Source organism: Drosophila busckii, chromosome X, assembly GCF_011750605.1.
Source record: "Drosophila busckii strain San Diego stock center, stock number 13000-0081.31 chromosome X, ASM1175060v1, whole genome shotgun sequence".
NCBI lineage: Eukaryota > Metazoa > Arthropoda > Insecta > Diptera > Drosophilidae > Drosophila > Drosophila busckii.
Window position 1 is genome coordinate 16,477,714 of NC_046608.1, and position 27,616 is coordinate 16,505,329.

Sequence of the window (27,616 nt, forward strand, 5' to 3'; positions counted from 1 at the left end):
AACGCAAGCAAAAGTGAATGCGGCTGCTGCAGACGCTGACGCTACAGCGCCTGTTAAGCTGGAGACGGAAGCAGCAGCAGCGGCCGCAGCAGCAACAGCAAAGCCACAGCCACTGCCTCAAGGCCAGAGCCCCAAGACTATTCAAAGTGAGGTAGCAAAAGCTGATGGCGAAGAGAAGGTGGAGCAAGAGACAATCGTTGAAAAGGCGGCCGAAAATGCGGAAAATTCAACAGCAGAAGTAGCACCAACAGCAGCAGCACCACCAGCAGCAGAAGAAGAGCAAACAGAGACATCAATTGCTGCTGCTGCTTACGCTGACGCAGAGCCGACATCGACTGCGCCGCCTAACGAAGCGACAGACGCCGAGCGTTTAAACGAAGTCGAAGCTGACAATGGCAGTGATGACAACACAACAAATACAAAACCAACAACAACAGCTCCAACAACAACAACAAATACTACTGTAAAATTGGAGCAGGAAACATTGAAAATTGCAGCAGCTGCAAATATTGCAGAGACTGAGACTGCAACGAGAACCGGAGATGCAGCAACTGCAAGCGAAACTATTAAGACTGAGGCTGAAGTTGAAGCTGCCGCCAATGCCGACGCTAACATCGACGCGCAGGCAGAGCTTGAGGCGTCAACTTTAGCAGCGCTGCCAGATGAAACAAGCACAATACCAGCAGCAGCGACAACAGCAACAACAATACTAACAGTCGAGGTCACAGCAGCTACAAGCACAACAACAACAACAACAGCAGCAGCAGCAGCATCGCCAGCACCGGCGTTGCCATCGCCGCTGCTGCTAAAAGTTACCGAAGCTGCTCCACTTGTTGTCAACGCTGCTGTTAACAGTGACGTAACAGATTCAACGTTGATGTATGCTGTTAATGCTGTTGCTGCCAGCGACGACAGCGCCGCTGCTGATAAAAACGTAAGTACATAAATATGAGCCATGTCTCTCTATGTGTGTGTGTGTGTGTGTGTATATCTTTTTAATGTTTGATACACTTGCTGTGTAAATTATTTATTTTTGTTTAAAGAGCGAGCGCGCATGATTTTTCCCTTTTTAAGCAAATTCTTGTTATATTTTTGCTGCACTCAAATAACATATAAAAGTAATAAATAATAGTATATAGGTAGATAAGAAAATATATATAGGTACACACATACATACATACGTATGTTATCTGTTTAGTTTGGATGAATAATTGCTAAGTATTGATCGTCATCAATGCACCTTCTCTCTAACTCTGTCTCTCTCTCTCTCTCTCGCACATTTACGTGCTCTCTTTATTGATGAAACTTTTCGGGCAAAGCATAATTTGTTGAAATTAGGGGAACTCTGCTTTTGATTAAGGGGATGCACACTTTTATTTGTAGTTTTAAAATTTAGTGAAAAACAGTGATGAACAACATTTTTGGTTTTGCTTATTTTGAATCTTTGGTGGTTTGTTTGGCTATAAAGAAAACATATGTAAAATAAACTATTTAAAACTGATGATAATTTTTTCTAAAAAATAAAATAATTTATTTATAATATTGACTGTAGTTAAATGCAGACACTGAGCTCAATTTTTTTTTTTAATATTATGTATTTTATATATTGTTTAGAACTTTTATTGAATTTAATTTGCAGTTTAGCTAAATAAATAAACAGCAACTAGCGTGACAGTTGACACACACACACATACACAGAGAGGGGTGTGTAAGTGATAAGGGTGGGGTTGGTGGGGGGGTGGGGTCATTTGTGTAGGGGGTTTCAACCAAGATTGTGTAGACAGCGGTTGCCAGGCCAACCCCAGGCTACAAACGCGAATTGCGCTTAACGAAATCAGTCCGTGATATATAGTGACTATATAAATATATATACTATATGCTTTAGATAAACGATGAGCATGTCGAGCACTCGAGAGAGTGTTAGTGTGTGAAAGAGCGAACGAGTGCTGGGGGTGGGGGGAGGAAAGAGAACTGATTAATTTTAATTTTAAATGCTTGTTGTTTGTGCGCAGGAACAAAATGCGAGCAGCACGCGTCGCTTGCGTCGCACACCGCGACCCACAGAGGAGCTGCCAGAGCAGCAGCCGGAGAAGGAAAGGGAAAAGGAGCTGGTGGAAGTGGAGCAGAGCCAAGAGCAGCTAACTGAGAGTCAGGAGCAGCAGACTGATGTCAAGAAGGAGCCTGAAAAGTTGAGCATTGAGCCGCCAGTTAAGCGTGGGCGTGGACGCGCCAAGAAGATTCGACCAGAAGCGGAACAGCAGCCTCCGCCGCCGCCGCAACAGGAGGGCGCTGAAGAGAGTGAGCGAAAAGTGGGACGCAAACGCAAGCTGGCCGAGGAGGAGCTGCAGCTGAATGAGCTGCAGATAAAGACAGAGCAGGAGGAGGATGCCACGCCCAGTGGCAGCAGCAGCAGCGGTGATGCCAAGCGCATGCGCCGCAGCGTGCGTTTGGGCAATCGCACAGATGCAGGTCAGCAATGGCCAGAAGATGTGAAACTAGAGCCAGCAGCGCTGCCACCGCCAGCAGCTGCAGAGCTGGCACCAACGCTGCTGGACGAGAAGACGCCGCCCAAGAAACGTGGACGCAAAGCCAAAATACAAGTGCCGCCTGTGGAGGCAGCAGCAGCAGCAGCAACACAAAGCGTAGGCGTAGGCATGCCGATGGGCGTGGCCGTATCACTTACCAACGGCAACAAGCCGCGCGCCACGCTGGAGCAGCCGCTGCCCAAACGCTCCAAGCGGCGCATCAAGCCCACACCCAAGATACTGGAAAACGATGAACTGCGCTGCGAATTCGAAACGAAGCACATCGAGCGCATGGCCCAATGGGAAGCTGCAGAGGAGTGTGAGGAGGCCGCGGCGGCGACAGCGGCGGCATTGACTCCCACCAGCTCCCACTGCTCCGCCTCGCGCCAGAAGAGCGAAAAGAGCGAGAGCAGCTTGGATCATGCGCATCCCGCTGGCAGTGCTGCCATTAAGAAGCGTCTGCTCTTCAAATCGCAACGCGACATAGACAACTCGGATGCAGCGCTGCTTGCCAAGAGTCTGCAGCCAGCTTGTCCCGACTTTGAGCAGTTCATGAGCGAAATCAAGGCAGACAAGCTGAATGCCAATCGTTCGCCCGAGGAGCGCAAGCTGAACAAGAAGCAACAACGCAAGCTGGCCAAGCAAAAGGAGAAGCATCTAAAGCAGCTGGGCCTGCGACGCAAGAACGCCGAGCTGGCCAGCGAGAACGACAGCTCCAACACCGACAACGAGGAGTTTGTGCCCACCACGCGGGTGCATGTGGGCAAGCCCAGCGTCACTTTGCGTCTACGCAATGCCGCCAAGGAGCTGCAAGCAGCAGCAGCTGCTGCCACGCCGACGCCCAAGCTCACACGCAAGGCCAAAGCAGCGCAGCAGGATCAGCAGGATGCTGTGCCCAGCACTTCGGCAGCGGCGGCTGCAGCTGCTGCTAACTCCGCTGCAGCCATAACAACCACAGCGGGCACTAGAGCCAGAGCTGGCCATAAGGAATTTATTTGTCTCTGCCAGCAGAGCTCGCAGTACTATGCACGCAATGCTCCGGACTCCTCCTACTGCTGTGCCATTGATAACATTGATGAGCAGAAGATTGGCTGCTGCAATGAGCTCGCCTCCGAGGTGCACAATCTGCTGCGTCCCAGCCAACGGGTCGGCTACATGATACTCTGCGATGATCACAAGAAGCGTCTGCAGTCGCACAATTGCTGCGCCGGCTGCGGCATCTTTTGCACTCAGGTGAGCATGAAAGAGATAGCAATATGTTATATATTTAATTGATTTATTATTGCAGGGCAAGTTTATGTTATGCAAGCAGCAGCATTTCTTTCATCCCGACTGCGCGCAGCGTTTCATACTCAACAGTCCCTATGAGACGCCCACAACAACAACAACAACAGCAGCAGCCACATCAACAACAACAACAACAACAACATCAGCAGCAGCTGCAGCAGCAGCAGCCAGCAATGCCAATGCCAGCAACAACTTTGCCAGTCCCTTGCTGGTCTTAAAGTGTCCACACTGTGGTCTCGATACGCCCGAACGCACCTCCACCGTCACCATGAAATGCCAATCCTTGCCCGTATTTTTGCCAGCTCAAAAAACCAAAATGTAAGCCTCCACCCAACCAGCAAATATTTCATGCAGTATAATCCTCATCTTTTGCTTTTAGTAAACCCGCCAAGTTGACCACGTCAGCGCATCTCAGCCAGCTTGCCAATCGCAGCGGCGTCGCTGGCAAGACACGCTCCAAGACCGGCAGCCTCAAAGCCAATGGCACACGTCCAGCCAAATCGAATTCATCCTCTGCCGGCGGCTCATCGAGCATTCCCTTTGAGCAGCTCATACCCGAGTCGGTGATGAATGTTGTGCTGCGTGGTCACATCGTCTCCAGCAGTGGACGCGTCACCACCGAGTTCAGCTCACGCGACATGTACTACGCCGTGCAGAACGATGATCTGGAGCGCGTAGCCGAAATATTGGGTAAGTGTAGCTTCAAGAAAAATACAATTATTTCTCAATATACAGCAGAGAACTTTTAAGACAATTCAATATATCGATAGTATCGATTAAATGCTTAATTGCAAGCTACAGCTAAGCCTAAAGTTATATAATTTTAAATATACAAGTATGCAGCAGCAATTGGATTTTCAATATCTACACTTTACTCTTTTCATAAATTTTAATTATATGATAACAATACAAAAGAGAAAAGGCAATTTCATATCGTATACATTCAATTTTCAATTCTTTAATTAAATTTGTTCTGTCTGCATATATTTGGAAATGATTTCCTATTTACAAAAAAGTAAACAGCAGATATTTAGAGACAATTGATTAAATATTTAATTCAAAGCTGCAGCTTATAAAAAGTACATGCTTGCTATTTTTCTTTTTTTATAAATTTAAATACAAAAAAAAGAAACTCATTGCTTAATTTACAATTTGTAAATTTGTATTATTTTATTAATTATCATTCTCAAAATATATATATAGCAAGATATTTAGCTGCTATAGATTAAATGTTTAATTAAAAACTGTATTTAAATGCTTGGCAATACAAAATAGACTAGCAGCAATTTGATATCAATTAATTATATCGATAGTATCGATAAGATGTTACATATTCACTTTAGCGTTAGAGCTTTTAATAAATGTTGTTGCTTTCTCTCACTCACTCACAGCTGCGGATTACAATGTGCTACAGCGAATGCGTGAATTCCTCAATGGTACCTGCCTGCATCTGGTCGCTCACTCCGGCACTTTGCAAATGGCCTATTTGCTGCTCTGCAAGGGCGCAAGCTTGCAGAATTTTGTGAACATCGTGGACAGCGAACTGCGCACGGCTCTCATGTGCGCCGTAATGAATGAAAAGTGCGATATGCTAAATCTCTTTCTGCAATGCGGCGCCGATGTGGCCATCAAGGTGCGTAACTCTCGCTCGCTTGCACTCAAGCTCAAGCTTTAACTTTCTTTTTTGTTGTTGTTTTGCTCAGGGACCCGATGGCATGACTAGCTTGCATATTGCTGCCAAACTGGGCAGCCTGGAGGCGGCTCAGCTTATTGTGGACAGCTATCGCAGCTCGCAGAATATAGCAAACTTTCTGAGCTTGATTGATGCACAGGATGAGGGCGGCTGGACGGCTATGGTGTGGGCAGCAGAGCTGGGACATACGGATATTGTTAGGTAGGCGCGCGTTGAGACTAAACTAAATGCTAAATGCTCTTGCTAAACAAATTTATTTCATGCGCAGCTTGCTTATCAATCATGGGGCTAATCCCAATATCTGTGACAATGACAACAATACGGTGCTGCATTGGTCGACGCTGCACAATGATGGACTGGAGACCATAACGGTGCTGCTGCAAGCTGGCGCCGATTGCAATGTGCAAAATGTTGAGGGCGACACGCCGCTGTAAGTGGGCAGCAGCTAATTTATGCAAATTTCAATTAAATGTTTTGTTGTTATTTTCAGTCACATTGCTTGTCGTCATTCGGTTACGCGCATGTGCATTGCCTTGATTGCCAATGGCGCTGACCTGATGATCAAGAATCGGCATGAGCAGCTGCCCTTTGACTGCATACCCAATGAGGAGTCCGAGTGCGGACGCATTGTTGGCTTCAATATGCAAATGCGTAGCTTTCGTCCGCTGGGCTTGCGCACACGCGTCGTCTGCGCTGATGCTTCCAATGGACGCGAGCTGCGCCCCATACAGGCGGTGCGCAATGAGCTCATCATGTCCGAGCATGAGGATGAAGCGGATGCGCTTATGTGGCCCGACTTTAAGTACATAACCACTTGCATTATACAACAGAATTCGGTGCAGATCGATAGACGCGTTTCCCAAATGCGCATCTGCAGCTGCTTGGACAGCTGCAGCAGCGATGCTTGCCAGTGCAATGGCGCCTCCTCGCAGAACTGGTATACGGCGGAGTCGCGACTCAATTGTGACTTTAACTATGATGATCCAGCTGTGATATTCGAGTGCAACGATGTCTGCGGCTGCAATCAGGTTAGCTAAAAAAAACAAATTAACAAATTAACGAACACTTACTAAATGCATGTCCACTATCCTTAGCTATCCTGCAAGAATCGCGTAGTGCAGAACGGCATACGCGTGCCACTGCAAATTGTCGAGTGCGAGGAGACCAGCAAGGGCTGGGGCGTGCGTGCGCTGGCTAATGTGCCCAAGGGCAGCTTTGTCGCTTGCTATACGGGCGAAATACTCACAGCACCGGAGGCGGATCGACGCACCGACGATAGTTACTACTTTGACTTGAACAATGGCCATTGCATTGATGCCAATTATTATGGCAATATTAGTCGCTTCTTTAATCACTCGTGCGAGCCAAATATTTTGGCTGTGCGTGTGTTCTACGAGCATCAGGATTATCGCTTTCCTAAAATTGCTTTCTTCGCCTGTCGCGATATCGATGCAGGCGAGGAGATTTGGTAAGTTGTCAGCGCAGCCACCTAGGGTTGGGCCTCATTTTTAACTGTTTATTGTATTGCAGCTACGATTATGGCGATAAATTCTGGCGTGCCGAGCAGCGTTCCGGCTGCAAATGCTTGACGGACTCTTGCAAATATGCGCTGCATCCCGAAAGCTCAAATCCCTCGCCTGACAATGCCACAGAGCCAACATCGACAACAAATGAGGAGCGCAGCTTTGAAGGATTTTCAAATGATGTGCAACAGCATCACATTTAAGAAAACAATAACAAATGCCATATTAATGCAAAAGTGCCCAAATTAATTAGCACTAATTGCACATAAACACAGCAACAAAATGTGAGAGTATCGATTAGTGCATGCATAGTTTTTGTTTTTTCTTCTTTTTTGTTTAAATGCATTTGATATGCAAATAGCTTTTGTTTTTATTGTGTTTGCGATACTTTTGTAATTGTTGCTTCGACTGCCAAATGTTTTAATTTGATTAATTATAGCTATCATAATCATTTATTTTTTTTTTTTTTATTAAACATTTGTTTTTATGAGTTAATATTATTCTTAACAACATGCTAAATGTTGCTTGGTGCAATATATAAAACAAAAAGAATATACTATAATATATTATATTTGTCTATGTGTGTTAATATTAAGTAATCCAAAAGCAAACAATTTGTAATACGTAAAGGCGTGCATAAAAATTTGTGTCTAGTCATAAGCGAAAATATATACTATACATATATAAATGTAACTAAATGCAATTGTTTAACAAAAGCCACACACACACACGTAAACAGTCACATGTGAATTTAACAATAATTTGAAATTGATTTGGAAATTTTATGCATGTGCTAGGCAAAAGTACTGATAGTCTTTTAAATACATAAATGTCATATGTATACTATATAATATATATGCCATACTCACACACACACATACACGCAAACATACACACGTAGACGTAACCCTGTAACTTTGTTGTCCAAACTTAGATTTCGTTTTTAATTTAACAAGCAAAGCTATTTGCAACTGCAACTGCCACATGCTGCTGTGCGTAAGCCACAAGTGCCTCAAAAGCTTTCAAAGAAAATTCCCCCTTCTAACCGAAACAATCTGAATAAATCTTACTATAGGAATGGTATAAACAAATGCACATACATTGGAGTTGTAAGATTGTTGTTATTTGTAAACGATACTATCAATAGCATAAACTAATATTTGAACTTTTTATTCAATAAGAATTGTAATCATAATTTCTTTAATGTTTCTTTATAAATTATTATCGATAGTATCAATTAAATAGCAATAGTCTGCGAACCATAGATAATGGTTCGACAGCTCTATAGACCAAATACTGCATTCTCTGATTAATAAACCTCTATAACTTAACTTAATTTGAGTTCCAATCATATCCTTGCGTCTAACGAATCACAAACATTAATTTTAGACTTTAAGCATTTAGTCTTACTTAAGCTACTATTATTAAACCAATTTGAAAACATACATATATATATATATATATATATACGCATTAATATATGTATTTGTTTTATAGACATATTTAACATAAACAACAATAACAAAATGCTGAAATTTAACACATACACATACTTAAGCCACTTTAAACGTAAATAGTTTATAATCATTTTTTATTTTGAACAACTATTGATAAAAACATAAAATATATACATACATACATTTGTAAGTGTCCAATCAACCTTTTGGTCAATTGTGCGTCTAACGGGACTTCTATTGCGCCCCTGCACGCCATTTTGACTGCTATGGGGCAGCATTTCTAATAATATACTATTAGCACACATTTATACATATAACGGTTTCGCTGCACGTTCACACTCGGGCTTTTTCAAATTGTTATTTATAAAGTATAATGGGTATACGATATTTGTTTTGTTTTTACTTAATTTGTAACAATTTTTTGATATTCTATTGTTTTTTTTAGCAGTACATACACCATTTTAATTAGTTGAAATTAAAAAGGAAAAACAATAATGTTAGTTGTAAGTCACAAAGATATTAAATAAAATAAAAATTGTCATACAAAAGTAACAAGTGTTTAACTTCAAAATTGAAAACAATTAATGTGCGCCGATAAAATGGAGTCAAGCTTTTTAAACAGTTTTTTTTTGCTAATGCCATTTTAAGTCGATAAAATAGCTGAATCTAGCTACAAAAAAATGTGTCTTACAGTGCACAGCTGTTTGCAAGCATAAAACGCATTGGTCACACTATATTTTTTATAGCCCAATTGTTTTGTAATTTTGAGGTTGGTTTTACAGTAAATTTATTTTGTTTTATTACATGTTACTCTTGTTGTATCTGTGACTAACAATGCTTTTTATTTATAGCGAACACTGTGCTGCCATAGACCGCCGTCACTTATAAGTATTACATTTGTTGAGCGCATGTTTAATAGAAAATAACAAACCAAAACACCGAAAGCAAAAATATGAGCTTCCCGGATAAAGCGGAGCGTGCCAAATGCTGGTCCAGCCGTGATGAATACTGGAAGTGTCTGGACGAAAATGCACCCAAACATAGCTCAACGAGTGGTGAAAAAGTACCCAATGCCTGTCAACAAATGCGCAAGGCATTCGAGAAATCCTGTCCCGGTCAATGGGTGAAGCACTTTGATCGCAAACGTACCTACGAACAGTTTAAAGAGAAAATGGCTTCAGGTTATGATCCGTTAGAGGAACGCACTAAACCCGAAAAGCCGGCCAAGTGACATGATTTTGGTGTGTATTGTTACTCGACAGTTTTTTTTATATTGTTGTAGTGTAGGCTAAATAAAAAACAGATGACTAATTTATAAATTGGCGTGTGCTATTGTCATAACTACTAAATTCATTTCAATTGCATTTCAAATAGGATAAAAGCTGCTATCAATGCACAAGTGCAGTTTTGTTTAGCCATTTTCACGTCACAGCTAAAATTTGAATGTGCAAACAGCTATCGATAACCTGCTGCTCGATATAAAATGTTACAAGAACTTCAGCTTTTGTAGCAACAAGAGGAAACTTTTATTATACTAATATTCAATTTTAGTTAGAACGACGCAATGATAAATATGAACTGCACTAGTTCATTGGAATAAAACGCGCTATTTGACAACTCTGTTAAACGGACAAAGCAGTCTGAACATGATTTAAGTGCTAAACACAACTTTAAACAATTTAATTAAAAGTTGGTCGGCATCGATTTATTCACAACTGACGCAATGGAGTCTATAACATTTGGTGTGCTAACAAGTAAGCAAAACTAAATGTTAATTACATACATAAATGAAAACATGTGCTGCTTTTACAGTTAGCGATAGCTGTTACCAGGAGCCGGCTAAGGATAGCAGCGGGCCGCGTTTAATGTCGCTTATTCGCGCTGCCTTTACCAATGCACAGGTGGTGGCTAGCGTGCTGCCCGATGAGCGTGACTTGATACAACGTGAGCTACGCAAGTGGATTGATCGCAGCGACGTGCGTGTTATAATAACTACAGGTGGGACTGGCTTTGCGCCACGCGATGTTACGCCCGAGGCCACAAAGCCGCTGCTCGACAAGGAATGCATGCAGATGAGCTTTGCCATTGCCCTGGCATCGCTGAAAAAAACCAAATTTGCCGCCCTATCGCGTGGTCTCTGCGGCATTGCAGGCAATACGCTTGTGCTGAATTTTCCAGGCAGCGAACGTGCCGTGGTGGACTGCTTTGAGGTAGTCCAAGAGCTGCTGCCACATGCTCTGAGTCTAATAAGCGATAATGTGAAGCTGGTGCAAGCGACGCATGAGGCAATGCAAACCGAAACTGTAGCCTCACCCAGACATGTCTGTCCACACAAAACTGGCGCTGGCGATGCCAATGATCGCAACTCACCTTACCCGATGCTGCCGGTGCTGGAGGCCTTGGATATTATACTGCAGCATGTGCAACGCCATACGCAGCTGGAGCAGCAATTGATGAACTTGCAGTCACCGGTGCATATACCTCCGTTCCGAGCGTCCATTAAGGATGGCTATGCTATGAAATCTACAGGATTTGCAGGCAGCAAACGTGTGCTGGGCTGCATAGCTGCAGGCGATGGCGTAAGTATTTAGTTTATGTATTATAAGAACTTTTTGATTGATTTTGATTACATTTGCTGTCCCAGATTGAGCCACATCCACTGCAGGAAGATGAGTGCTTCAAGATCAATACGGGCGCACCGCTGCCCGAGCATGCAGACTGTGTGGTGCAAGTAGAGGATACGAAGTTGCTGCAGCGTGACAAATATGGCGAGGAAAGTCTGGTGGAAATACTAGTCGAACCCACAGCTGGGCTGGACGTGCGGTTAGTTCAAGCACGCATTTAATTTAAAAACTTTACTTATATATTAATTAATTGCAGAGCCATTGGCCATGACATGGCAGCTGGCGACAAAGTTTTTCCACAATTTGATGCCTCGCCTGTGGTTATTAACTCCTTGCTAGCCGCCGTGGGCATTCAGCAGTCTGTGCCAAAGCCTAAAATCGCAATAATATCCACAGGCAGCGAGCTGCTGGCGCCGGGCCAGCCAGCGCAGCCTGACAAAATCTTTGACTCGAATAGCAGCATGCTTGCCGCATTGCTGCAACAATTTGGCTTTGATTGTGAGCAGCAGCACGTGCTGGTTGATGAGTAAGTTCTATGACAAGACAAAAATATTTACATGCCAAATATATTTTACAATTGCAGCCTAAGCTCCACTACCATCAACTTGGACAAACTGTTCGACGCTGTGGACTTTGTCATTTGCAGCGGTGGCGTCTCCATGGGTGACAAGGATTTCATAAAGCCCGCGCTGCAGCATTTGCAATTTAAACTGCATTTTGGACGTGTTAACATGAAGCCTGGGTTAGCTAAGAACACATGCACTTTATTGTAAACTTGCTTTAACTATTTATTTATATATTTGTTTGCCAGCAAACCCTTCACCTTTGCCAGCAAGTCGGACAAGTATTTCTTCGGTCTGCCTGGCAATCCGGTATCGGCTTTTGTTACCTTTCATTTGTTTGCCCTGCCCGCCATACGCTGGGCCGCTGGCTGGCAGCGTGCTCAATGCAGTTTGCCTGTTGTCAATGTCAGCGTAAGTGAATTAATTATTGTGAAATTGCTGCTTGTTGTTTGTTTATCAAGCATTTTGGTTAATTAAATCAACTTGTTCTAGGTCGTCACTTGAGATCTTTTTAATGCTTCATATTTCTCAATGACTATGCACTTAAATATTATCAGTTGCTGCTGATAAGCTCAACATGCTTCGCGCTATATATAATTTCAAAATATTTCCCTTATCAGCTAAAGAGCATAACTTAAAGTCTGATATGACTGAAATATACGTCAGCTTTCGCTATCACGTCACTTCAAAAGCAACCTAAAGCATCAACTAGTTTTCATTTAATTTCGTTAACAAGCTTTAAATATAGCTTAAGCTTTAACTAAGTACTTGTATTTAATTATTTTTACATTTTTTAGTTGCTCAATGAATCCCTTGAGCTGGACGCGCGTCCCGAATATGTGCGCGCCTCAGTTACCTCCATTAATGGAGAGCTTTATGCTATTGTGACTGGAGATCAGGTAGGTTGCCTTACTTTTTCAATTATAAACCATTTGCTAATTAAACTTTTTATAATTTATATAGATTAGCAGCCGTCTCAAGAGCATTGTACGCGCCGATGTGTTAGTCCATTTGCCAGCCCGATCGGCAGCCCGCACTACAGTGCGTGCTGGTGAAATTTTTCCAGCTTCGATCTTGCGCAACGATTTTATTTCCAATTATAAGGTGAGCCCTGACGCTGGAAATTTGCGGCGTTAAGCCGCTAGTCTCGGTCTAGGACGAAAGCATCATGAACAAATTAAATCATCACAAGCCTCTTCATGTATAAGTTAATACTAACAATTACTATTATAAATGTCTATATTAATCAAATTAATATAAAACTTAAATAACCATATTCATAAACATATTCAAAACAGCAATTAAAATTAAAAAAGTACAACAAAAATTACTTTGAAGCGGAGACAACATTGCGCTCAACTAAAAAGTCCGTTGCATACTTTAAAGGGCTGCCTAGCACAGCCGATCCTCTATAACTCAGCAGGATCAGTTCACATTTCCAAAATTTTAGGTTTCCGGCATACACAGGACGAAACTCTATCGATTGCCATCAAATAAATATGGGGCATCTTAATATTCATCAACTTTGAAAATTTTCGCCTCCAGAGTGCAAGCGAAGTGGCCAAAAATACAAAATCCGCATTTACTCCGGAACTACAAGGAGCATCAGAATGTCCTTTTACAGGACAAAAAACTTTTAAAACGGAATCGTTTGGCTCAATTTTCGTCCTCTTCCTGGGTTGGAATCGGCAGATATAGCCTATTTTCTGTATACGAAAAATACTGCTTTTCTCTGCTCTTGTAAGGACTTTCGTTGCATATTCTGAAAGCTCTCAAGGAGCACTACTTGGACACCAAAGGACATCATTATAGTGCTTACAGTTTCCTAGAAAACTTACATTTTGTGTTTTGGGACCACGTTTTGCGAGCCACTCCCTGCATTCATTTTCAAGAAATTTATTTGTACAATCCTCGATATTCTGCTATGCAGTTCGATAGATTCAATACCCAGGATCGCAATGTCCTTTTGGAATTGGAAGGATAACGGAGCAGCAGCTGAAAAAGGACTGCTTTGCAGTAAAGCTCGACCATGAATAGCAAAGATATAAAATATGAGCAGTAGCTCCTAAGAATCCTTTTTCAAATAACTTGACACACATTGTTGGTATTTTGCTTTAAATTAAATTTAAATTCGTCTATTTAACACTACTTTAAGTAAATCCTCAGTTTGGAAATTGTTAATTAATGCTTTTTTTTGTACAGCTTACAAAGTAGGAAACGCTACGGAACATTGACACTGAGATACACGTAAATATATATATATATCTATATATATAGGCTAGAGAACAAACTTTGGAAAGGGTTGCTTGTGGCGAGCGCTCTTATCACAGGAAAGGATTAGTACTGCTCCGCCATGAGAAGGACTACAAGAGCACTCCAGCCAGTAAAAGGATTGCAGCCCTTGCCCTCGCCTGTGGTATCGTCATATTGCTCCCAGATGAAGCCCGTGCGTTGATATTGACGGAATATGTTGGTCACTAGATTCTCGCGTAGTTCGCCGTAGATTTGACGCGCCAAGGCGGCATGTGGACCAGCAATGTTGCCATAATGCCGCAAAGCCTTGACGGCCAAGTAATTGATGTTAATCCAGATGGGTCCACGCCAATACGGCGGATCATGCTCCGTATTGCGTGCCATATACAGCGGTGCATCCTTGGAGAGCGAACGCAGACCATAGTTGCTCCACAGCAGCTGCGGATCGTGCAAATCCTTTAAGAGCTTGCCCAAATACGGTGAATCATAGTCGAGCTGCTCCAGCAGCATTGGAAATAGACTCACATAGCCAAACATGCTGTCCACAAACTTATATTCTGGCTCCTGCAGCGTAAAGCGTTGCAACTCCTGCTGCACTGGCGCACGTGGCGAGTTCAAGGACGGCGGCCGCTTCAGCTGCACTCCATCCGTATGCAAACCCCAATCGGCATAACGCTGTGTATATGGATCCAAATGCAGCTTGTTCAGCTGCGCATTGTCGGTTAGATAGGAAGCCGTCTCGTAGTACTTGACATCGTCCTTGCCCAGCAGCGTAGACAGCTCAGCCATAACACTTGCCGCCAAGGCAATCCAGCAGCGCAGATCCAGGTGACGCTCTCGATCGCTGGGATGAGAGGCACGTGGATAATCATCCAGACCAGAGGACAAACTCTTTGGGTTCAGTTCACGTTGTGTAGTCGCATTGCGTCCACGCCAGAGATATGTACCTAGTACTTCACCTGAAAAAGAGCGAGATAGCAATATAATTGTTGTTTCACTCAAATGCATGATGCACCACTTACCACGCTGCGTGGTGTTATACCAAGCAAACCAGACCTGCAAACGTGGATAGAGTCGCTCCAGAGTCTCCAGTCTGGACTGCTGACCCAACTGCTGCTTGTGCACCGTGAGCAGCTTGCGTAGTGTGAGGAAGAACGTTGGCGGATTGGCATTGCTATTGCGCTGGGTGACAAACTCCTCGGGCACCTTGGCCAGCGCCTCGACACCCAAGATTTGCTCTCTGGGTATCCAGCCCTCCACATTCAAGAGATCAAACCAATGGCATATGATGTCCAGCTCAATGTCTACATCCCAGGCGCTCAGCAGCAGGCCATGGAAGCCCTCGTCCCACAGAAAGCCGCGTGGAAAGAAGCTGCGCGAGGGCACGCTGGCATAGAGCGGTGCCTTCCAGTACGGCACTGGATTCTGTGTGTACACCGATTGCACACGACTGGCGCCATAGAAGTACCCAATGCCACCCAACATATTGCTCAAAGCATTGCGTGCAAAGTGCACCTGCTCGCGTGGATAACCCTGTGCGGCCAGTTGAAAGACACGCTCGAAGCGTGTCTCAAACTCCTGCACTTTCTGCTGCAGTGCATCCGTATAGGCGCGACCCACAGGGGGCTTGGGTATGTTGGTGCCCAGAGCAAAGCCCGATGTTGATTGATAGCTTATGTCCAAGGTAAAGTCCACATCGGCCGTAAATTGTATGGCTATAAAGTTGGGCTCCACTTGGGCGGCGGGCAAACCATTCTGCGAGACTATTTCACCCGGCAGGCCAATGAAACGATGTCCTAGCTTGTTGGTAAAGGCGCGGAAATGCGCAAAGACCGTCTCCTTGAGCTTGGCAAGACTGGGCGCCACTGTGCTGAGATAGGATTTGTGCAGCACGCGTCCTTTGATGGCATGAAAACGCAGCTGGAATTCGCCCAAGCCCTGCGTCTGTCCATAAACTCCCGGTTCAGTGCTCTTCTCGTCCGATACATACTTAATGTGTCCTTGGGTGCGCTCATCCAATGCCACATACCAGATCAACGATATGCTACGATGCCAGGCTCGCGATGTATTCCGAACAGAAACGCGTGCTGTCCAATCTCCACCATATTGCTTATCTCCCGTAAATTTAACAAACGATGTTTTTAGCTCGAAGGGCATGTCCTGTATCTGCTGCACGCCAAAACTGCGGCCATCATGGTGTGTCCAGCCGTAGCCATCGAGTTTGTCGCTAATTTCACACCAATGCCTTATGCCCTGACCATTGGGTCCAAGATGCGTTGGTGCATACCACATTAGGCCCATGACCGGCGAGTGTGCATCGCGTGTCTTCAAACCGAAGTAGGTTTGCGGTCTATAGCTGCCCCAGTAACGATCGGGTTCATCCAGTCCAGTGCGCAACACCATTTTCTGATTATCAAACGGTGTATTTACACGCGTCTCCAGATAGCCCAGATAGCCAAAATAACTGGCAATTGCCAAGCACACACAACCGATTAACGTCTTCCACTTGTCCAGAATTAACTTGGAGCTTAAATTAAAATTAAAACTGCTGCGATTGGTGCTACTGCTGCGCTTATGCTTTGCTGCTGCCGACGCCGCTGCCGCCGCCGCTGCTGCAGCGGCTGCATTTGATGGCGCCGGTTGTGCATTGTTGTGGCCACCAGCATTGCGCGCCATGCTTTCAAGTTAATTGAGACGTGTACTAAACGCTTATGATGTGTGTATTTATTTATGATTCACACGCAACGCACACAATTGTATTTTTTTTCTTTTTTTTGCACATCGAACAGAACAGAACTAAGCCGCTTACATTTATCGTTATCGATATATGCAATTTAGCTGCTGGCGCGTTACATAGCAATTACAGCAGGCTGTTAAATAGCAGAAAATCTAAATGCGTAAACAAAAATTTTATAATTGTAACAAATAATAAAGCAATTTTTGTTTAAATTATATGCGTTCTATTAATTTTAATTAGGATTATTCTTAGAGGGAAAATAACGTAAGAGTTGCCAAAACTGCTGTATGTTAAATTTATAACACACTGTCATTACAGCATATTTTTAAACAAATACAGCTGTTTATACACATTATTGTGTTTTTAGCCAAAAATATTTGCGTTTATAATGGAAACTTCCACAAATAAAACAAAACACACATTTAAGCGTCCATTTACGTTTGCCAGAAACAACGTATACCGGCCGCTGCGTCAAATACAAAATATGGAACGCAATAAAAATTCATCAAGTCAACAGGCAACCTGTAAGAGTTGCAAATTAATAAACAAGGCTATTAATAAATAATTAATTTAATTACCACTTTAGACTTTACATTGAATGCGCCACCTTCACTAATACCGCCTAAGAAGTACTCGGATATAAGCGGACTGCCCGCACTTTATGTCGATCCACATACAAAGCTACGCTATGCCAATGTCGAGGAATATAACAGCATGCAGCATATGCCCTCGGATATAATAATGGGTTACCTGGCAGCGCGAGGCTATACCAGTGCCGTTGGATAGCAGTAACTGGTTTTCTGTTTTAATTTAATTATGACGATTAGCTTGATTGAAGTTTAAGGTTTAGTTAGTAACACATTTATTCAGCGACTGTTGACATTATTATTGTTTGCTATGCCCTTCTAAACGTAAGATAGTATAAATAAGTCTAAAAAATAAAATTATCTATAAATTATAATAAAACAGAATTATAGTTAATATTAAATTTTTCACTCCAGTCCCGATAGTTACATCTGGTTAATGTTTTCAATAAAGAAAATGTTGCACATACATATGTAAATAAATATTTTATAGTAAGACTTCGTATCGTTGTTTATTTAAGATTATAATAATATATTTATATGTATAGTATAAACAGACTACAAGCTAGTTGTCTAGGCGAGTGTTTTATAAACTGCATGTTTTATACTGGGGTGTGTATATGGCTGAAGAGATCGATCGGACTAGCCGGCCTGATTCTTGCTCCTGGTAATACTGTTTGGCTGCGTCAGCATATTAATGTCGGCACGAAAGCTGCGCGGCAGGCCCGATATATCCAGTTGATGCTTCAGCACCACCATGGTGGCCAAGATTTTAAGTGTAGGCTCAAAATCAAGCACATGCAGATCGCTATAATCTATTAGCGCACTAGCGGCCACAGCGGCCGCAGTGGCAGCGACCGCTTCGGCCATTGATAAGGGATTATAGGGAATTAGTGGACGTGGACTGGTGCCACCAAATAGAAACATGCGTGTGCCCATAACAATAGCGCACTGGCGTCGTCGAGCGCTCGGCGCTTGTCCTTGTGCACGCACCAGATTCCAAAGTTTGGTGCGCGGATCAAACGTATATAGATCATTGAAATGCTCATCGAGTAGACCATTGTAGCCGCCAAAGACAAAGATTAGTTGATTGTGCACAAACATGCTGTGACTACGGCGACCCACAGGCACTTTTCCGGCCGTACAAGGACGATGCCAGACTTTGGTTTTCATGTCTAAGTAAACAATCTCATGGCAGTAGGTTTCCTCCTGACTATGGTAGGGACTATGCTTATCGCCACGCCCACCAAAGATGTACATACGTTCCCCCTCATAGGCAACGGCAGCATGGAAATCTCTGTAAGTGGGCGGCACACCAAAGGTTTGCTCATAGCGCCATTGCATGGTATCCAGATTGAGCACATGCACATCGCTGCTAAACTCATTGATCTCATCGACAAAGCCGCCGAATATATACATACAGTTGTTAATCACACATGCCGAGTGTCCGTCCCTAGCGCCAGGCAGAATACCACTCGTCGGTGGTCTACTCCAGGTGGCTGTCTTCGGATCAAAACAGTAAAGTACATTGCACAAATGTTCATCATTGCGTCCGCCCCAGATATAGATGCGCTCCTTATACGCGACGACAGTATGTCCATAGCGTTGAAAAGGGACCAACGGATATTTATAAGGAACTCCTTCCTCGTCACATTGTAGTGGTATCAGTGTCCAGCGTAGCGAGTGCACATTCAACACATGCACATCGATCGGCTCGTTGAAACGATAATCATCGCCGGTGCAGTAGCCACCAAAGCTGTAGATATAATCCCCCACGCCTACGGCGGCATGATTGACGCGTTGCGGTCCGCCATCCAGATGCACTGTCCACAGCATGACTCTGAAACGAACCCACGCAAAGACTTTTTAAGTAATCAATTCAATTTTTAACTTGAAAAGAGAAAAAATAAATAACAGCTGAGCGCATTGTATAAAATCTAAGTTTGGCTCAATGTTGTCAATTTAGTCGTTTTCACGTGAGACCGCAGCAGCTGGCAGTTGCATGCAAATCGAGCTTTTATTTATTTATTCTCAAGGAAAACGAATTACTGTAGTAGGAGTCGACTGCACATATGGCTTCGGAGACTCCCGAGGGGAAAAAGACCCACGCAAAAATGTGTTTCTCGCTACGCATATAATTGAACTTACCAAGAAATTGAAATTAAAGACCTTTTTAAATGCAGCGCAGCTCCACTTATCAGACGATAAAAAGTATTTTTTTTTTTTTTTTGTAGAATTTTACTCAATTTGTAACCTTTTTTTTTTGACAATAAAGTTACTTTTCGCTCACCACAACTGACTGTAATGGCAAAAGGACTGAACTTCTGCCAAATACGTCAAGTAGACAGGTGAGTAAGAGTGAGAGAGAAGACAAGCGCTGCTAACAGCTGAGCTCAAAAAATAAAAAAAAGTTCACACATCAAACTTGTCCATGTCTTTTTATACAAGTATATATATGTTACTTTTATTGTTTAAATATTTATTATCTGCTGTGAATACGGCCTTGGGGTTTGCGTATTAATGTGTGATTGTACTCGCTTGTGTGTGTTGGTGTGTATGTGTGTTTACTTACCTTCGTTTAAGCTGTCTCTTGCTCTCCTGTTTCACCTTTGCCTTTGCACTTTGTTTATGGCACACTCCTTAACTGCCCTCTGCTTCTTCTTTATTTGCTTTACTTTTTGCTTTCTATATGTTGGCAGCAGCAGCAGCAGCGGCACAACAATTTCATGCACATTTTATAATAACAATAAATAATCTAATTGGTCTGCTCATGAACGATGTGCTTTACTTTTGATTAACTTTGTGTGACCGTGCAAGAGTAACACATATCATCCACAATGAAAACTAAAATCGTGTGAGCAGGGCAGTGAATGAATTGAATAAGTGCGAGCGGGAGCGCATAACGCATGTATTATCTATAATTATATTGAGCGAGAAGTGCAGCTGCTCTTACTCAACACTGATAAATTGAACTGCTGAGATATTAATACAAGCTTTAAAATGGTGATAAAATCGTTTTTAAAAAGTACATATAACACTTATTGTTGCTAATAGTGTTGCAATCTTATGTTTGCTTTTAATATATATTTACAAACAGACGCTTTCACGGAGATTAATATTATTGTTTTTATATATTTAGAGCTCGCGCGCTTTTGCTGCTATCGATTGTGTAATTTGGCGGTAAGACCAGCCTGTTGCAAATAGTGTGACCAGCTTGAGCTAACACAACACAAACTACAAACTGCGAAAAGCACGCAATATGTGCAAACGCAAACAAATTTTGGAGTCATTACAATAAATCAAATCAAATTGTTAGTATGCAAAAGTGTTGCAACATTATTAAGCAAACGTTGTGAAAAAAGCAACAAAGAATACTTAAGCAAGTGTCATATGCACTAGAGTGCATTTTAGGCTTTGTTGTTGTTTCGTTACGCGTGTATGTGTGTGTGTGTACGTATGCGTGTGTGCAGCGCTGCAACTGCAAAGGAAAACCGTAAGTTAACAAGAAATAAAGTATTCTTAGCTTCGTTTGTTATTTGAAATACAGTTTATTTATAAACAAGCATAATAATATGAATAACAATAACAGCATCATTGACGCCGCTGCAACGTAGAAAAATAAAACAAACAAAAAACTGACATACATCTATAGCATATGTAGCTCTAGCATTTGTGTAGGTGTATGTGTGTGTGTGTGTTTTTGTGTTTAACAAATTGCGTCTTTTAGCAACTCCAAAAGCTCGATAAACATTGCCAAAGTGCGAGAAAGAGCAAGCGAGCGAGTGAGAGCGCTGCGTCAATAAAGTTCATTCATCTGATCTCTATCTCGCTCCCGCTCTTGCTCTAACGCTTTGTCTTTTGGTCACAGCTGTTTCCAAAAAAAAGGGCTACATTTCTGGTTTTGTTTGTTATTCCCAAACACACACACACATACACTTGTATACATAAATAGAGCAGCTGTAATGCGCATGTGTGTGTGTGTGTGTGTGAGAGCGGGTGTGCATACCGCCCAACCGCTAACGCTGCCTCTCAGCTGTTTTTGCGTTATATTATTGTTTATGCTTGCTCTCGCTCTCTTGCAGTCGCTTCCAAACTCTTTGCCTCTCGCTTGCGCTCGCACAAGCCATTTCAGTCGCAACGCAATAAGTTTCTACTTGGCCGCTTCTGATAAGAATTGTATTTTTATATCGTCAGCTGTTGTTAAAAAGTTTTCGTTTTTGTTTTCACAAACCCGATCATAACATTTAACTGTCTCACTTTTACCAATATTATGAGCCGCTAATCTTATACATATATATGTACATATGCATGTGCTGCTGCTGCTGGGGCTGGGGCTGGCGTCTGTTTATTGAACTCCCACAGTGTATAAAAGAAAAAGCGCGAGAGCAAGAGCGTAAAAGAGCATGGCCATTGACGCTGTTGACCCCTCGCAGTGTTTTGTTGTGTGCGTGTGTGTGTGTGTCTTCTTCTTATCTTTAATAATATGCTTACGTTCTATTGACTCTAGGCTAGACATACAATAAGTAAACAAAAAAATAAAAAAATTAACACGCACGCAACAAAAAAATTGCGTGCTTCAGCTTCAAGAAAGGCGTATTAAGCACACATGCATGTAGCTGTAAATTCGCACTGCAAATTGAATAAAGAACAGCTGATTGCTGATTGTAACTGGTGAGCGGCGGTTACACAGCAGTCGAGTGAGAGTGAAAGAGGGGCGGGGGGCAAGTTAAAGGTGCCGGTGCGACAGCGCCAGACAGTCGAATAACAAGAACTTATTACAGTTACCATACAAGCGCATACAAAAAAGAAACGTTCTTACCGTTACTTACACGCAGCATTGAAGCTGCTACAGTGCAGCCTAAAATAATTGGCAAGCTTGAAGTGTTTTGAAATAACTAATTAATTTATTATTATTATTGTCAATTTAATTATGCACTTCGTAAACGGCGACAATTTTTATACCCACGACTGTTTGGCCTTTAAATTGTGTGCCTGCCCTGCCTGTTTTTATGGCCGCTTACTGTTTGGCACGCACAGCCAAAGACTTGAGCAGAGCCTGTTTCTCTTTTTTCTCACTCTTTCTGCTGCTATTTGCTGTGTCATGGCGATCGGCTGTGCCCACACTTAGCAACAAGGAAAGCAAAAATATAATTGCGCGACAGCAATAACAAGAATATTGGGTTAACATTTCTAACGGTAATTGCGGCGCAATGGTAAATGGCAAAAAGCAAATAAAAATACGCATACATATGCATAAGCTTATTAAAATGCTTGCATTTACCTTGTGCACTCACACACACACACACACACGCATACAAATGTGTAAACTTAAGCGAGAGTCGAGGAGACACGCGTTATTACATTTGATCAAGATTGCTGCTGTTGTGGTTGTTGTTGTATGAGCTGAGCAAAATTGCTTTGAAGTAAAGCACTTGAAATGCATTCTCAGTTTACAGTGCGCGTGTTCTACGTCCCTGTGTGTGTGTGTGTGTGTGTGTGTGTGTGTGTGTGTGTATGCGTAATAAGCTTGTGTGTGTGGGTGTGCTTGTTGCTTTGCCTGCACTCCATTCAAAGCTCTGGCCACCTGTATGCGTTGTGTTCTTGTTGCTTTACTTCGTTTAGTTTTTTTTTACGCTGTACGCTGCTTGTTGCTGCTGCTGCTGCTGCGCTGCTGCTCTGTCGCTGTCGTTGGCGTTGACGCTGACGCTGATGCCTTAGCTACCCCGTCAGTTGCTTGTTACATTTCGCCCAGCGCGCTTTGCTCTTCACGAATAAATAATCTTTTTTTTTTAATAACTAATAAATATTAATAACGCGCAGTACAAGTGTAAAAAAATAAACGTAAGTCTTCGTCTTGGCTTCCTTTTTGTTTTAACTTTTTTTTGTTGTTCGCTGCGTGTGCGTGATTTCTGTTTTTGCGAGTTCAGTGAACTGTTTGCCAAATTCTTTTGTTAGCTCATTCATAATGTGTGTTGTTATTTTAATTGAATTAATTAATTAAACGCAATTTGCTTTTGGCGCGAAAAACTTGTCGGCTTACTGAATTTCCATATGCAGTTGCATTGCTTCAAGCTGCCCCCTGCCTCCCCCCCTGCTGCATAAACATAAAGTCCCTTTGTTGTCTGGCCAACAGGCAAGTGGCAAGTGCATTTCCCCAATTGACGCTTCGCTTTGTTTCCTCTCTCTCTCTCTTCGCTGCGCTCCTGTTTCTTTGTTTGCCATTACATTTGCATTTTGAAGATTGAAACAAGAATCCAAGAACTTGTAGACTAGCTCCAAAGTAAATATATATATATATATATATATAATATGGCATCAACAAATTCTAGTATATTTCCTGACTAGCTTTGATGGTCGTTAATTGTGTTAATTGATTTGTAATTAAATATTTTAGCAACTTATTATGATTTATAAGCTATAAAATATTTTGATTTATTTAATAAATTTAAGCTTGGCTTATGCAAAAGTTTAGCAAACAAACTAAACTATGAAAATAGTATTTTAAAATGCAGAAATATTAGCGTAAATTTTAGTTTTAAATTATCTACAAAAATTAAAAATGCATAAAATTTTGAAAATATATTTGAGTAAATCCTTTGTATGACTGAAATGAAAAATCAATGAAGCTTCGATGCATATTAAAATGCATAAAATTGCGTATTTAAAAATGAATGCCGCGTACCAATGAATCATTGAGTTTTGAATCATGAATTCGTATGATTGAAATGTTTGCCATTTTGCAATATAATAAGGCGTGCATATAATAATTGTAGTATAACAAATGCAATGAACTGTTACCGTTTATTTGTTGCTGATGACGCGCCCATAAAACATTCAACATATGTAGAATACAAAAGGCGCTAATAGATGAAAACCCAGTCCATCAAATTGCCACTCAGCGAGTGCGGGGGTGGGCGGGCAGTAGGCCACAATTGTTATTGTTATTTGTTGTTGTTGTTGTTGGCCAAGAGGAGAAGCGCACAACAAAATGGAAATCAATAATGGAAATGCAATTGGACTTGGCGGCCACTTGTCTTTGTTTTTGTACTGAACACAGAGGCGTGCGCTGTAAGGAGGGGGGCGTGGGGGGGTGCGCTGTATGCCTCCAGTCGTTTTATAACTGCCACATACATTTGTAAGCTTTTTATAAACATATATACATAATAATAATAACCATAATCATTTGTCTTTGTCTTTTGTCTGCTGCAGGAAATCTGATATACTTGCATACAAAAGAACGAGCGAAAGAAAGAGAGAGACAGAGACAGAGAAAGAGAGAGAGAGAGAGAGAGAGCTCGCGCGAGTGCAAACGAGCCACTACTGGCTGAGTGAGTGAGCGAGAACGCACACACGCAAGTAAAGAGAGCTTTGACCCAACGGGGATAACGGTACACACAGCAACAGCAGCGAGTGGAGCAAGCGAGGCGCCTGCCTGCTCATAATCGTTCAATGACAGCAGCCGCCAGCATTGCTGCTTGCGCCGCTGCCGCTGTCGCTGCCTGTGCTATAAGCAATTTGCGCAGTTAACGCCCAGCAGCAGCAGCAACAACAATAACACCAACACCAGCAACACCAGCAACAACAGCAATAACAACAGCAATAACAACAGCAACAACAACACCAATATAGCGAAAACGAATAACTGCAACTTAGTAACAGTAACTACGCTAAGGCGACGTTAGCTGATTGGACTTCTTAAAGGTAAAGTCTGAATTTAGCAAGCAAAGTGTTGGGCAAGCAATCGTCTAAAATTCTACAAGTTCAAAAGTTCAAGGTTTTCCGCTATCAGTTTTAAAGTTTACAACTATTTGTGTATTTCACTCAACAATTATTTTGCTTTCTTTGTTTTTCACAATTTGCCTATATAGTATTATTATTAAATGTGTGTTTTGTTTACAAACAATTGCATTGCATATTGCATCAATTTAATTACAGCAATGTAAAGATAAGATATCATACCATATCAGTTTATATTCAAACCAAAGTCGCACATATGGCTGCATTTATAAAAAAAAAATAATTTTCTAAAAAATTATGCATTTTTAACTGCAGTTCTTAATAGCCGCTTATTGTTTTAATTTAATTTATATCTAAAACAAATTCATTTAATCAAGCAAAATTTTGCAAAAATTATGAAGTAAAGTGAAATAATTAAATGTAAAGTGAAATAATTAAATGAAAATTTTAAAAAGAAATTCAATTCTCAAATCCCAACTAGTTATTAAAATACTTCCATATTTAAACCGAAGCTAAATTAATGGCATTTCTTTCTTAAATATAACGCAGCTATAATAAAATTTTTAATAGAAACTCATAATTTTTAGAGTTCATTAGGTAAAGCAAATTTGTGCTATTTGTCTTCACATATTATTTAGATTATTAGAACTGTCAACTGTTCAGTTTGCCCAGCACTTGCTTTGAGCCCATAAAATAATAAAACAATTATTAAAGTAACTTTTTTTTTGCTTGCAGCAACAATAACCAACATAATGGTGAAAACATTTCAAGCCTACTTACCGTCCACCAACCGGACCTACTCATGTGTTCACTGCCGAGCGCACCTCGCCTCACACGACGAGCTCATCTCAAAATCGTTTCAGGGCAGTCAGGGCCCGGCGTATCTGTTCAACTCGGTGGTGAACGTGGCGTGTGGCCAGACCGAGGAGCGAGTCCTCCTCACCGGTCTGCATGCCGTCGCGGATATATATTGTGAGTGCTGTAAGACGCCGCTGGGCTGGAAGTACGAGCATGCATATGAATCGAGTCAGAAGTATAAGGAGGGCAAGTTCATCATTGAGCTGGCGCATATGATCAAGGAGAATGGCTGGGATTGAGCGAAGAGAGCGCACAGGAATGAGCGTTGTTTGGTGCCATGAGTGCCCCTCGGGGCCGCCAGGCTAAGGACCAGTAACAGGACAGGCTTTGAAACAACATTGCGATTGAGATTCAATGCTGAGAATGCTGTTGAAATAGAGAAAGGAACAGAGAAAGCAAGCAAGAGTGCAAAAGTGAGCAAGCAAGCGCACAGCAGTAGGCAGACAGACAGGACGTAACACGCTCTCTCGCCCACCCGTACATAAATCTATAAATATATTGTTATATATTTTTGTACTTACCACTTAGTACATAACTCGGCTCATTGATCAACATCACACACACACACACACACACACATACACTCACACATGCATACATACCTACTCAGCTCGATGTTAGCCGCTCTAGTTAATTGCCACAACGGAAATAACAGAACAAAAGTAAAAAAAAAACAATAAAGAGCTTGGAGAGATCTCAGCAGCGCCACACTAACTGTCGCCATCTATTGGCCAAAAAAAAAAACAAACAAAACAGAAATTCATATAAGCAGTTGAATTGGCTTCCTTCTAATTTGCCTTAAAGCTTTTATTAAGCTTGTGTTTTATCAATTTATATATAGAAAGCAGTTTAAGTTTTTTGTACGCAATGAAAAAAGTTTTTTAAAATTAAAACAAAAAACTTGCACTGCCAATAAACAAGCGAGATAAAATATTTAAGTCTTAAAATCAAAATTCTTACTAACCCACACACATACACACACACACACACACACACACAAATACACGCATACTAGCTTTCATGTAGGAGTTATTTTAAAAAAATATTTAAATATGAATTATTTAAAAACAAATTTAGCTTGAAAGAAATTGCGCAAGAAAATGCAAATGCAACTTAACAAAAAAAAAAACAAAACTATGAAAAGCGATAAACAAAAAATTGTGAATGCCAAGTTTTAAATTTATAAAGAGCAAATTTGTACGCTAGAGGGCGCCATGCGCAAAAGCAAAAGCAAAAGTGTGTTTATAGCTTCTGTGCATTCAAACTATAAAATTGAAGTGAAAGAAATTATATAAAATACATACACACACACACACACAAACAAACAAATACATGCATACAATTGTATGTTTATTTATGCGTATTTTTGTCGCAATTAAAACTAAAAAGAAGTTTTTTAACAATTAACTGAGTTGAATGATATAAATAAATCAAATTAGCGCGCAGCAAATTTAAATAAAATTAATATGCAAAAGTAACTGCCAAGAACTATTCGAGTTAATAATGTTCTCTAAGTAGTCATAAACTAAATAAATAAATATATATCTATATATACAATATACATATATATGTGACAGAATATATGCTTATTATATACATATACAATATATGAAAATATATATTTTGTGGGTAGCATTCGAGAAAGGAAAAATACAAAAATGCAATAAACTGAAAAATCTCTAAAAAAAAATTAGGCAAGGCTTTATCATAGAATGTCTTCTGCACTCTTACCAATTAGTTTAAAGAATCACACGAGCTTTTATTCCGTTAAATTT

At 41.6% G+C, this 27,616-nt stretch overlaps 7 protein-coding genes across 9 annotated transcripts; 5 read left to right on the plus strand and 2 right to left on the minus strand.

Moving 5' to 3' along the window:
• Positions 1 to 744: 744 nt before the first annotated feature.
• On the plus strand, positions 745 to 7,400 carry LOC108606471 (histone-lysine N-methyltransferase EHMT2). Its single transcript, XM_017996599.1, has 10 exons — positions 745 to 934; positions 2,013 to 3,758; positions 3,814 to 4,130; positions 4,192 to 4,502; positions 5,204 to 5,445; positions 5,516 to 5,706; positions 5,774 to 5,935; positions 5,996 to 6,533; positions 6,600 to 6,973; positions 7,036 to 7,400. Exons 1-10 carry the CDS (start codon positions 878 to 880, stop codon positions 7,229 to 7,231), a joined length of 4,134 nt encoding a protein of 1,377 aa, XP_017852088.1. The 5' UTR covers positions 745 to 877; the 3' UTR covers positions 7,232 to 7,400.
• Positions 7,401 to 9,235: 1,835 nt separating this feature from the next.
• LOC108606475 (cytochrome c oxidase assembly factor 6 homolog) lies at positions 9,236 to 9,804 on the plus strand. Its single transcript, XM_017996602.1, has 2 exons — positions 9,236 to 9,254; positions 9,337 to 9,804. Exon 2 carries the CDS (start codon positions 9,438 to 9,440, stop codon positions 9,714 to 9,716), a length of 279 nt encoding a protein of 92 aa, XP_017852091.1. The 5' UTR covers positions 9,236 to 9,254; positions 9,337 to 9,437; the 3' UTR covers positions 9,717 to 9,804.
• Positions 9,805 to 10,016: 212 nt separating this feature from the next.
• LOC108606473 (molybdenum cofactor synthesis protein cinnamon) lies at positions 10,017 to 12,922 on the plus strand. The gene is made up of 8 exons (XM_017996601.1): positions 10,017 to 10,239; positions 10,298 to 11,064; positions 11,130 to 11,308; positions 11,366 to 11,635; positions 11,693 to 11,851; positions 11,921 to 12,083; positions 12,470 to 12,571; positions 12,636 to 12,922. Exons 1-8 carry the CDS (start codon positions 10,209 to 10,211, stop codon positions 12,807 to 12,809), a joined length of 1,845 nt encoding a protein of 614 aa, XP_017852090.1. The 5' UTR covers positions 10,017 to 10,208; the 3' UTR covers positions 12,810 to 12,922.
• Positions 12,923 to 13,789: 867 nt separating this feature from the next.
• Positions 13,790 to 16,726, minus strand: LOC108606472 (alpha-glucosidase 2). Its single transcript, XM_017996600.1, has 2 exons — positions 14,948 to 16,726; positions 13,790 to 14,884 (listed from the first exon to the last, which is right to left on the minus strand). The coding sequence occupies exons 1-2, from the start codon at positions 16,599 to 16,601 to the stop codon at positions 14,010 to 14,012; spliced, it is 2,529 nt and encodes an 842-aa protein (XP_017852089.1). The 5' UTR covers positions 16,602 to 16,726; the 3' UTR covers positions 13,790 to 14,009.
• Positions 16,727 to 16,999: 273 nt separating this feature from the next.
• LOC108605615 (INO80 complex subunit C) lies at positions 17,000 to 17,588 on the plus strand. Its single transcript, XM_017995397.1, has 2 exons — positions 17,000 to 17,186; positions 17,249 to 17,588. Exons 1-2 carry the CDS (start codon positions 17,051 to 17,053, stop codon positions 17,446 to 17,448), a joined length of 336 nt encoding a protein of 111 aa, XP_017850886.1. The 5' UTR covers positions 17,000 to 17,050; the 3' UTR covers positions 17,449 to 17,588.
• A 182-nt stretch (positions 17,589 to 17,770) lies between these two features.
• Positions 17,771 to 20,050, minus strand: LOC108605614 (kelch domain-containing protein 3). Of its 2 annotated transcripts, none has more exons than XM_017995396.2 (2): positions 19,395 to 19,455; positions 17,771 to 19,086 (listed from the first exon to the last, which is right to left on the minus strand). In XM_017995396.2, exon 2 carries the CDS (start codon positions 19,080 to 19,082, stop codon positions 17,889 to 17,891), a length of 1,194 nt encoding a protein of 397 aa, XP_017850885.1. In that variant the 5' UTR covers positions 19,083 to 19,086; positions 19,395 to 19,455; the 3' UTR covers positions 17,771 to 17,888. The 2 variants fall into 2 exon arrangements, with proteins under 2 accessions (XP_017850885.1, XP_017850884.1); XM_017995395.1 differs by lacking the exon at positions 19,395 to 19,455 and adding an exon at positions 19,819 to 20,050 and having other exon boundaries at positions 17,772 to 19,086.
• A 467-nt stretch (positions 20,051 to 20,517) lies between these two features.
• Positions 20,518 to 26,279, plus strand: LOC108605557 (protein yippee-like CG15309). 2 transcript variants are annotated; one of them, XM_017995320.2, is made up of 3 exons: positions 20,518 to 20,739; positions 24,456 to 24,947; positions 25,719 to 26,279. In XM_017995320.2, exon 3 carries the CDS (start codon positions 25,736 to 25,738, stop codon positions 26,078 to 26,080), a length of 345 nt encoding a protein of 114 aa, XP_017850809.1. In that variant the 5' UTR covers positions 20,518 to 20,739; positions 24,456 to 24,947; positions 25,719 to 25,735; the 3' UTR covers positions 26,081 to 26,279. The 2 variants fall into 2 exon arrangements, with proteins under 2 accessions (XP_017850809.1, XP_017850810.1); XM_017995321.2 differs by lacking the exon at positions 20,518 to 20,739 and adding an exon at positions 23,000 to 23,087.
• Positions 26,280 to 27,616: the final 1,337 nt, after the last annotated feature.

Excerpts from the sequence above, each read along its gene's own strand:
- LOC108606471 (XM_017996599.1), top strand. The coding sequence starts at position 878 with ATGTATGCTGTTAATGCTGTTGCTGCCAGCGACGACAGCGCCGCTGCT. Across the intron at positions 3,759-3,813 it reads GCGGCATCTTTTGCACTCAG|GGCAAGTTTATGTTATGCAA; the intron begins GTGAGCATGAAA and ends TTATTATTGCAG. Across the intron at positions 6,534-6,599 it reads ATGTCTGCGGCTGCAATCAG|CTATCCTGCAAGAATCGCGT; the intron begins GTTAGCTAAAAA and ends CACTATCCTTAG.
- LOC108606475 (XM_017996602.1), top strand. The coding sequence starts at position 9,438 with ATGAGCTTCCCGGATAAAGCGGAGCGTGCCAAATGCTGGTCCAGCCGT.
- LOC108606473 (XM_017996601.1), top strand. The coding sequence starts at position 10,209 with ATGGAGTCTATAACATTTGGTGTGCTAACAA. Across the intron at positions 10,240-10,297 it reads AACATTTGGTGTGCTAACAA|TTAGCGATAGCTGTTACCAG; the intron begins GTAAGCAAAACT and ends CTGCTTTTACAG. Across the intron at positions 11,309-11,365 it reads ACAGCTGGGCTGGACGTGCG|AGCCATTGGCCATGACATGG; the intron begins GTTAGTTCAAGC and ends AATTAATTGCAG.
- LOC108606472 (XM_017996600.1), bottom strand. The coding sequence starts at position 16,601 with ATGGCGCGCAATGCTGGTGGCCACAACAATGCACAACCGGCGCCATCA. Across the intron at positions 14,885-14,947 it reads GTATAACACCACGCAGCGTG|GTGAAGTACTAGGTACATAT; the intron begins GTAAGTGGTGCA and ends GCTCTTTTTCAG.
- LOC108605615 (XM_017995397.1), top strand. The coding sequence starts at position 17,051 with ATGGAAACTTCCACAAATAAAACAAAACACACATTTAAGCGTCCATTT. Across the intron at positions 17,187-17,248 it reads ATCAAGTCAACAGGCAACCT|ACTTTACATTGAATGCGCCA; the intron begins GTAAGAGTTGCA and ends TTACCACTTTAG.
- LOC108605614 (XM_017995396.2), bottom strand. The coding sequence starts at position 19,082 with ATGCTGTGGACAGTGCATCTGGATGGCGGACCGCAACGCGTCAATCAT.
- LOC108605557 (XM_017995320.2), top strand. The coding sequence starts at position 25,736 with ATGGTGAAAACATTTCAAGCCTACTTACCGTCCACCAACCGGACCTAC.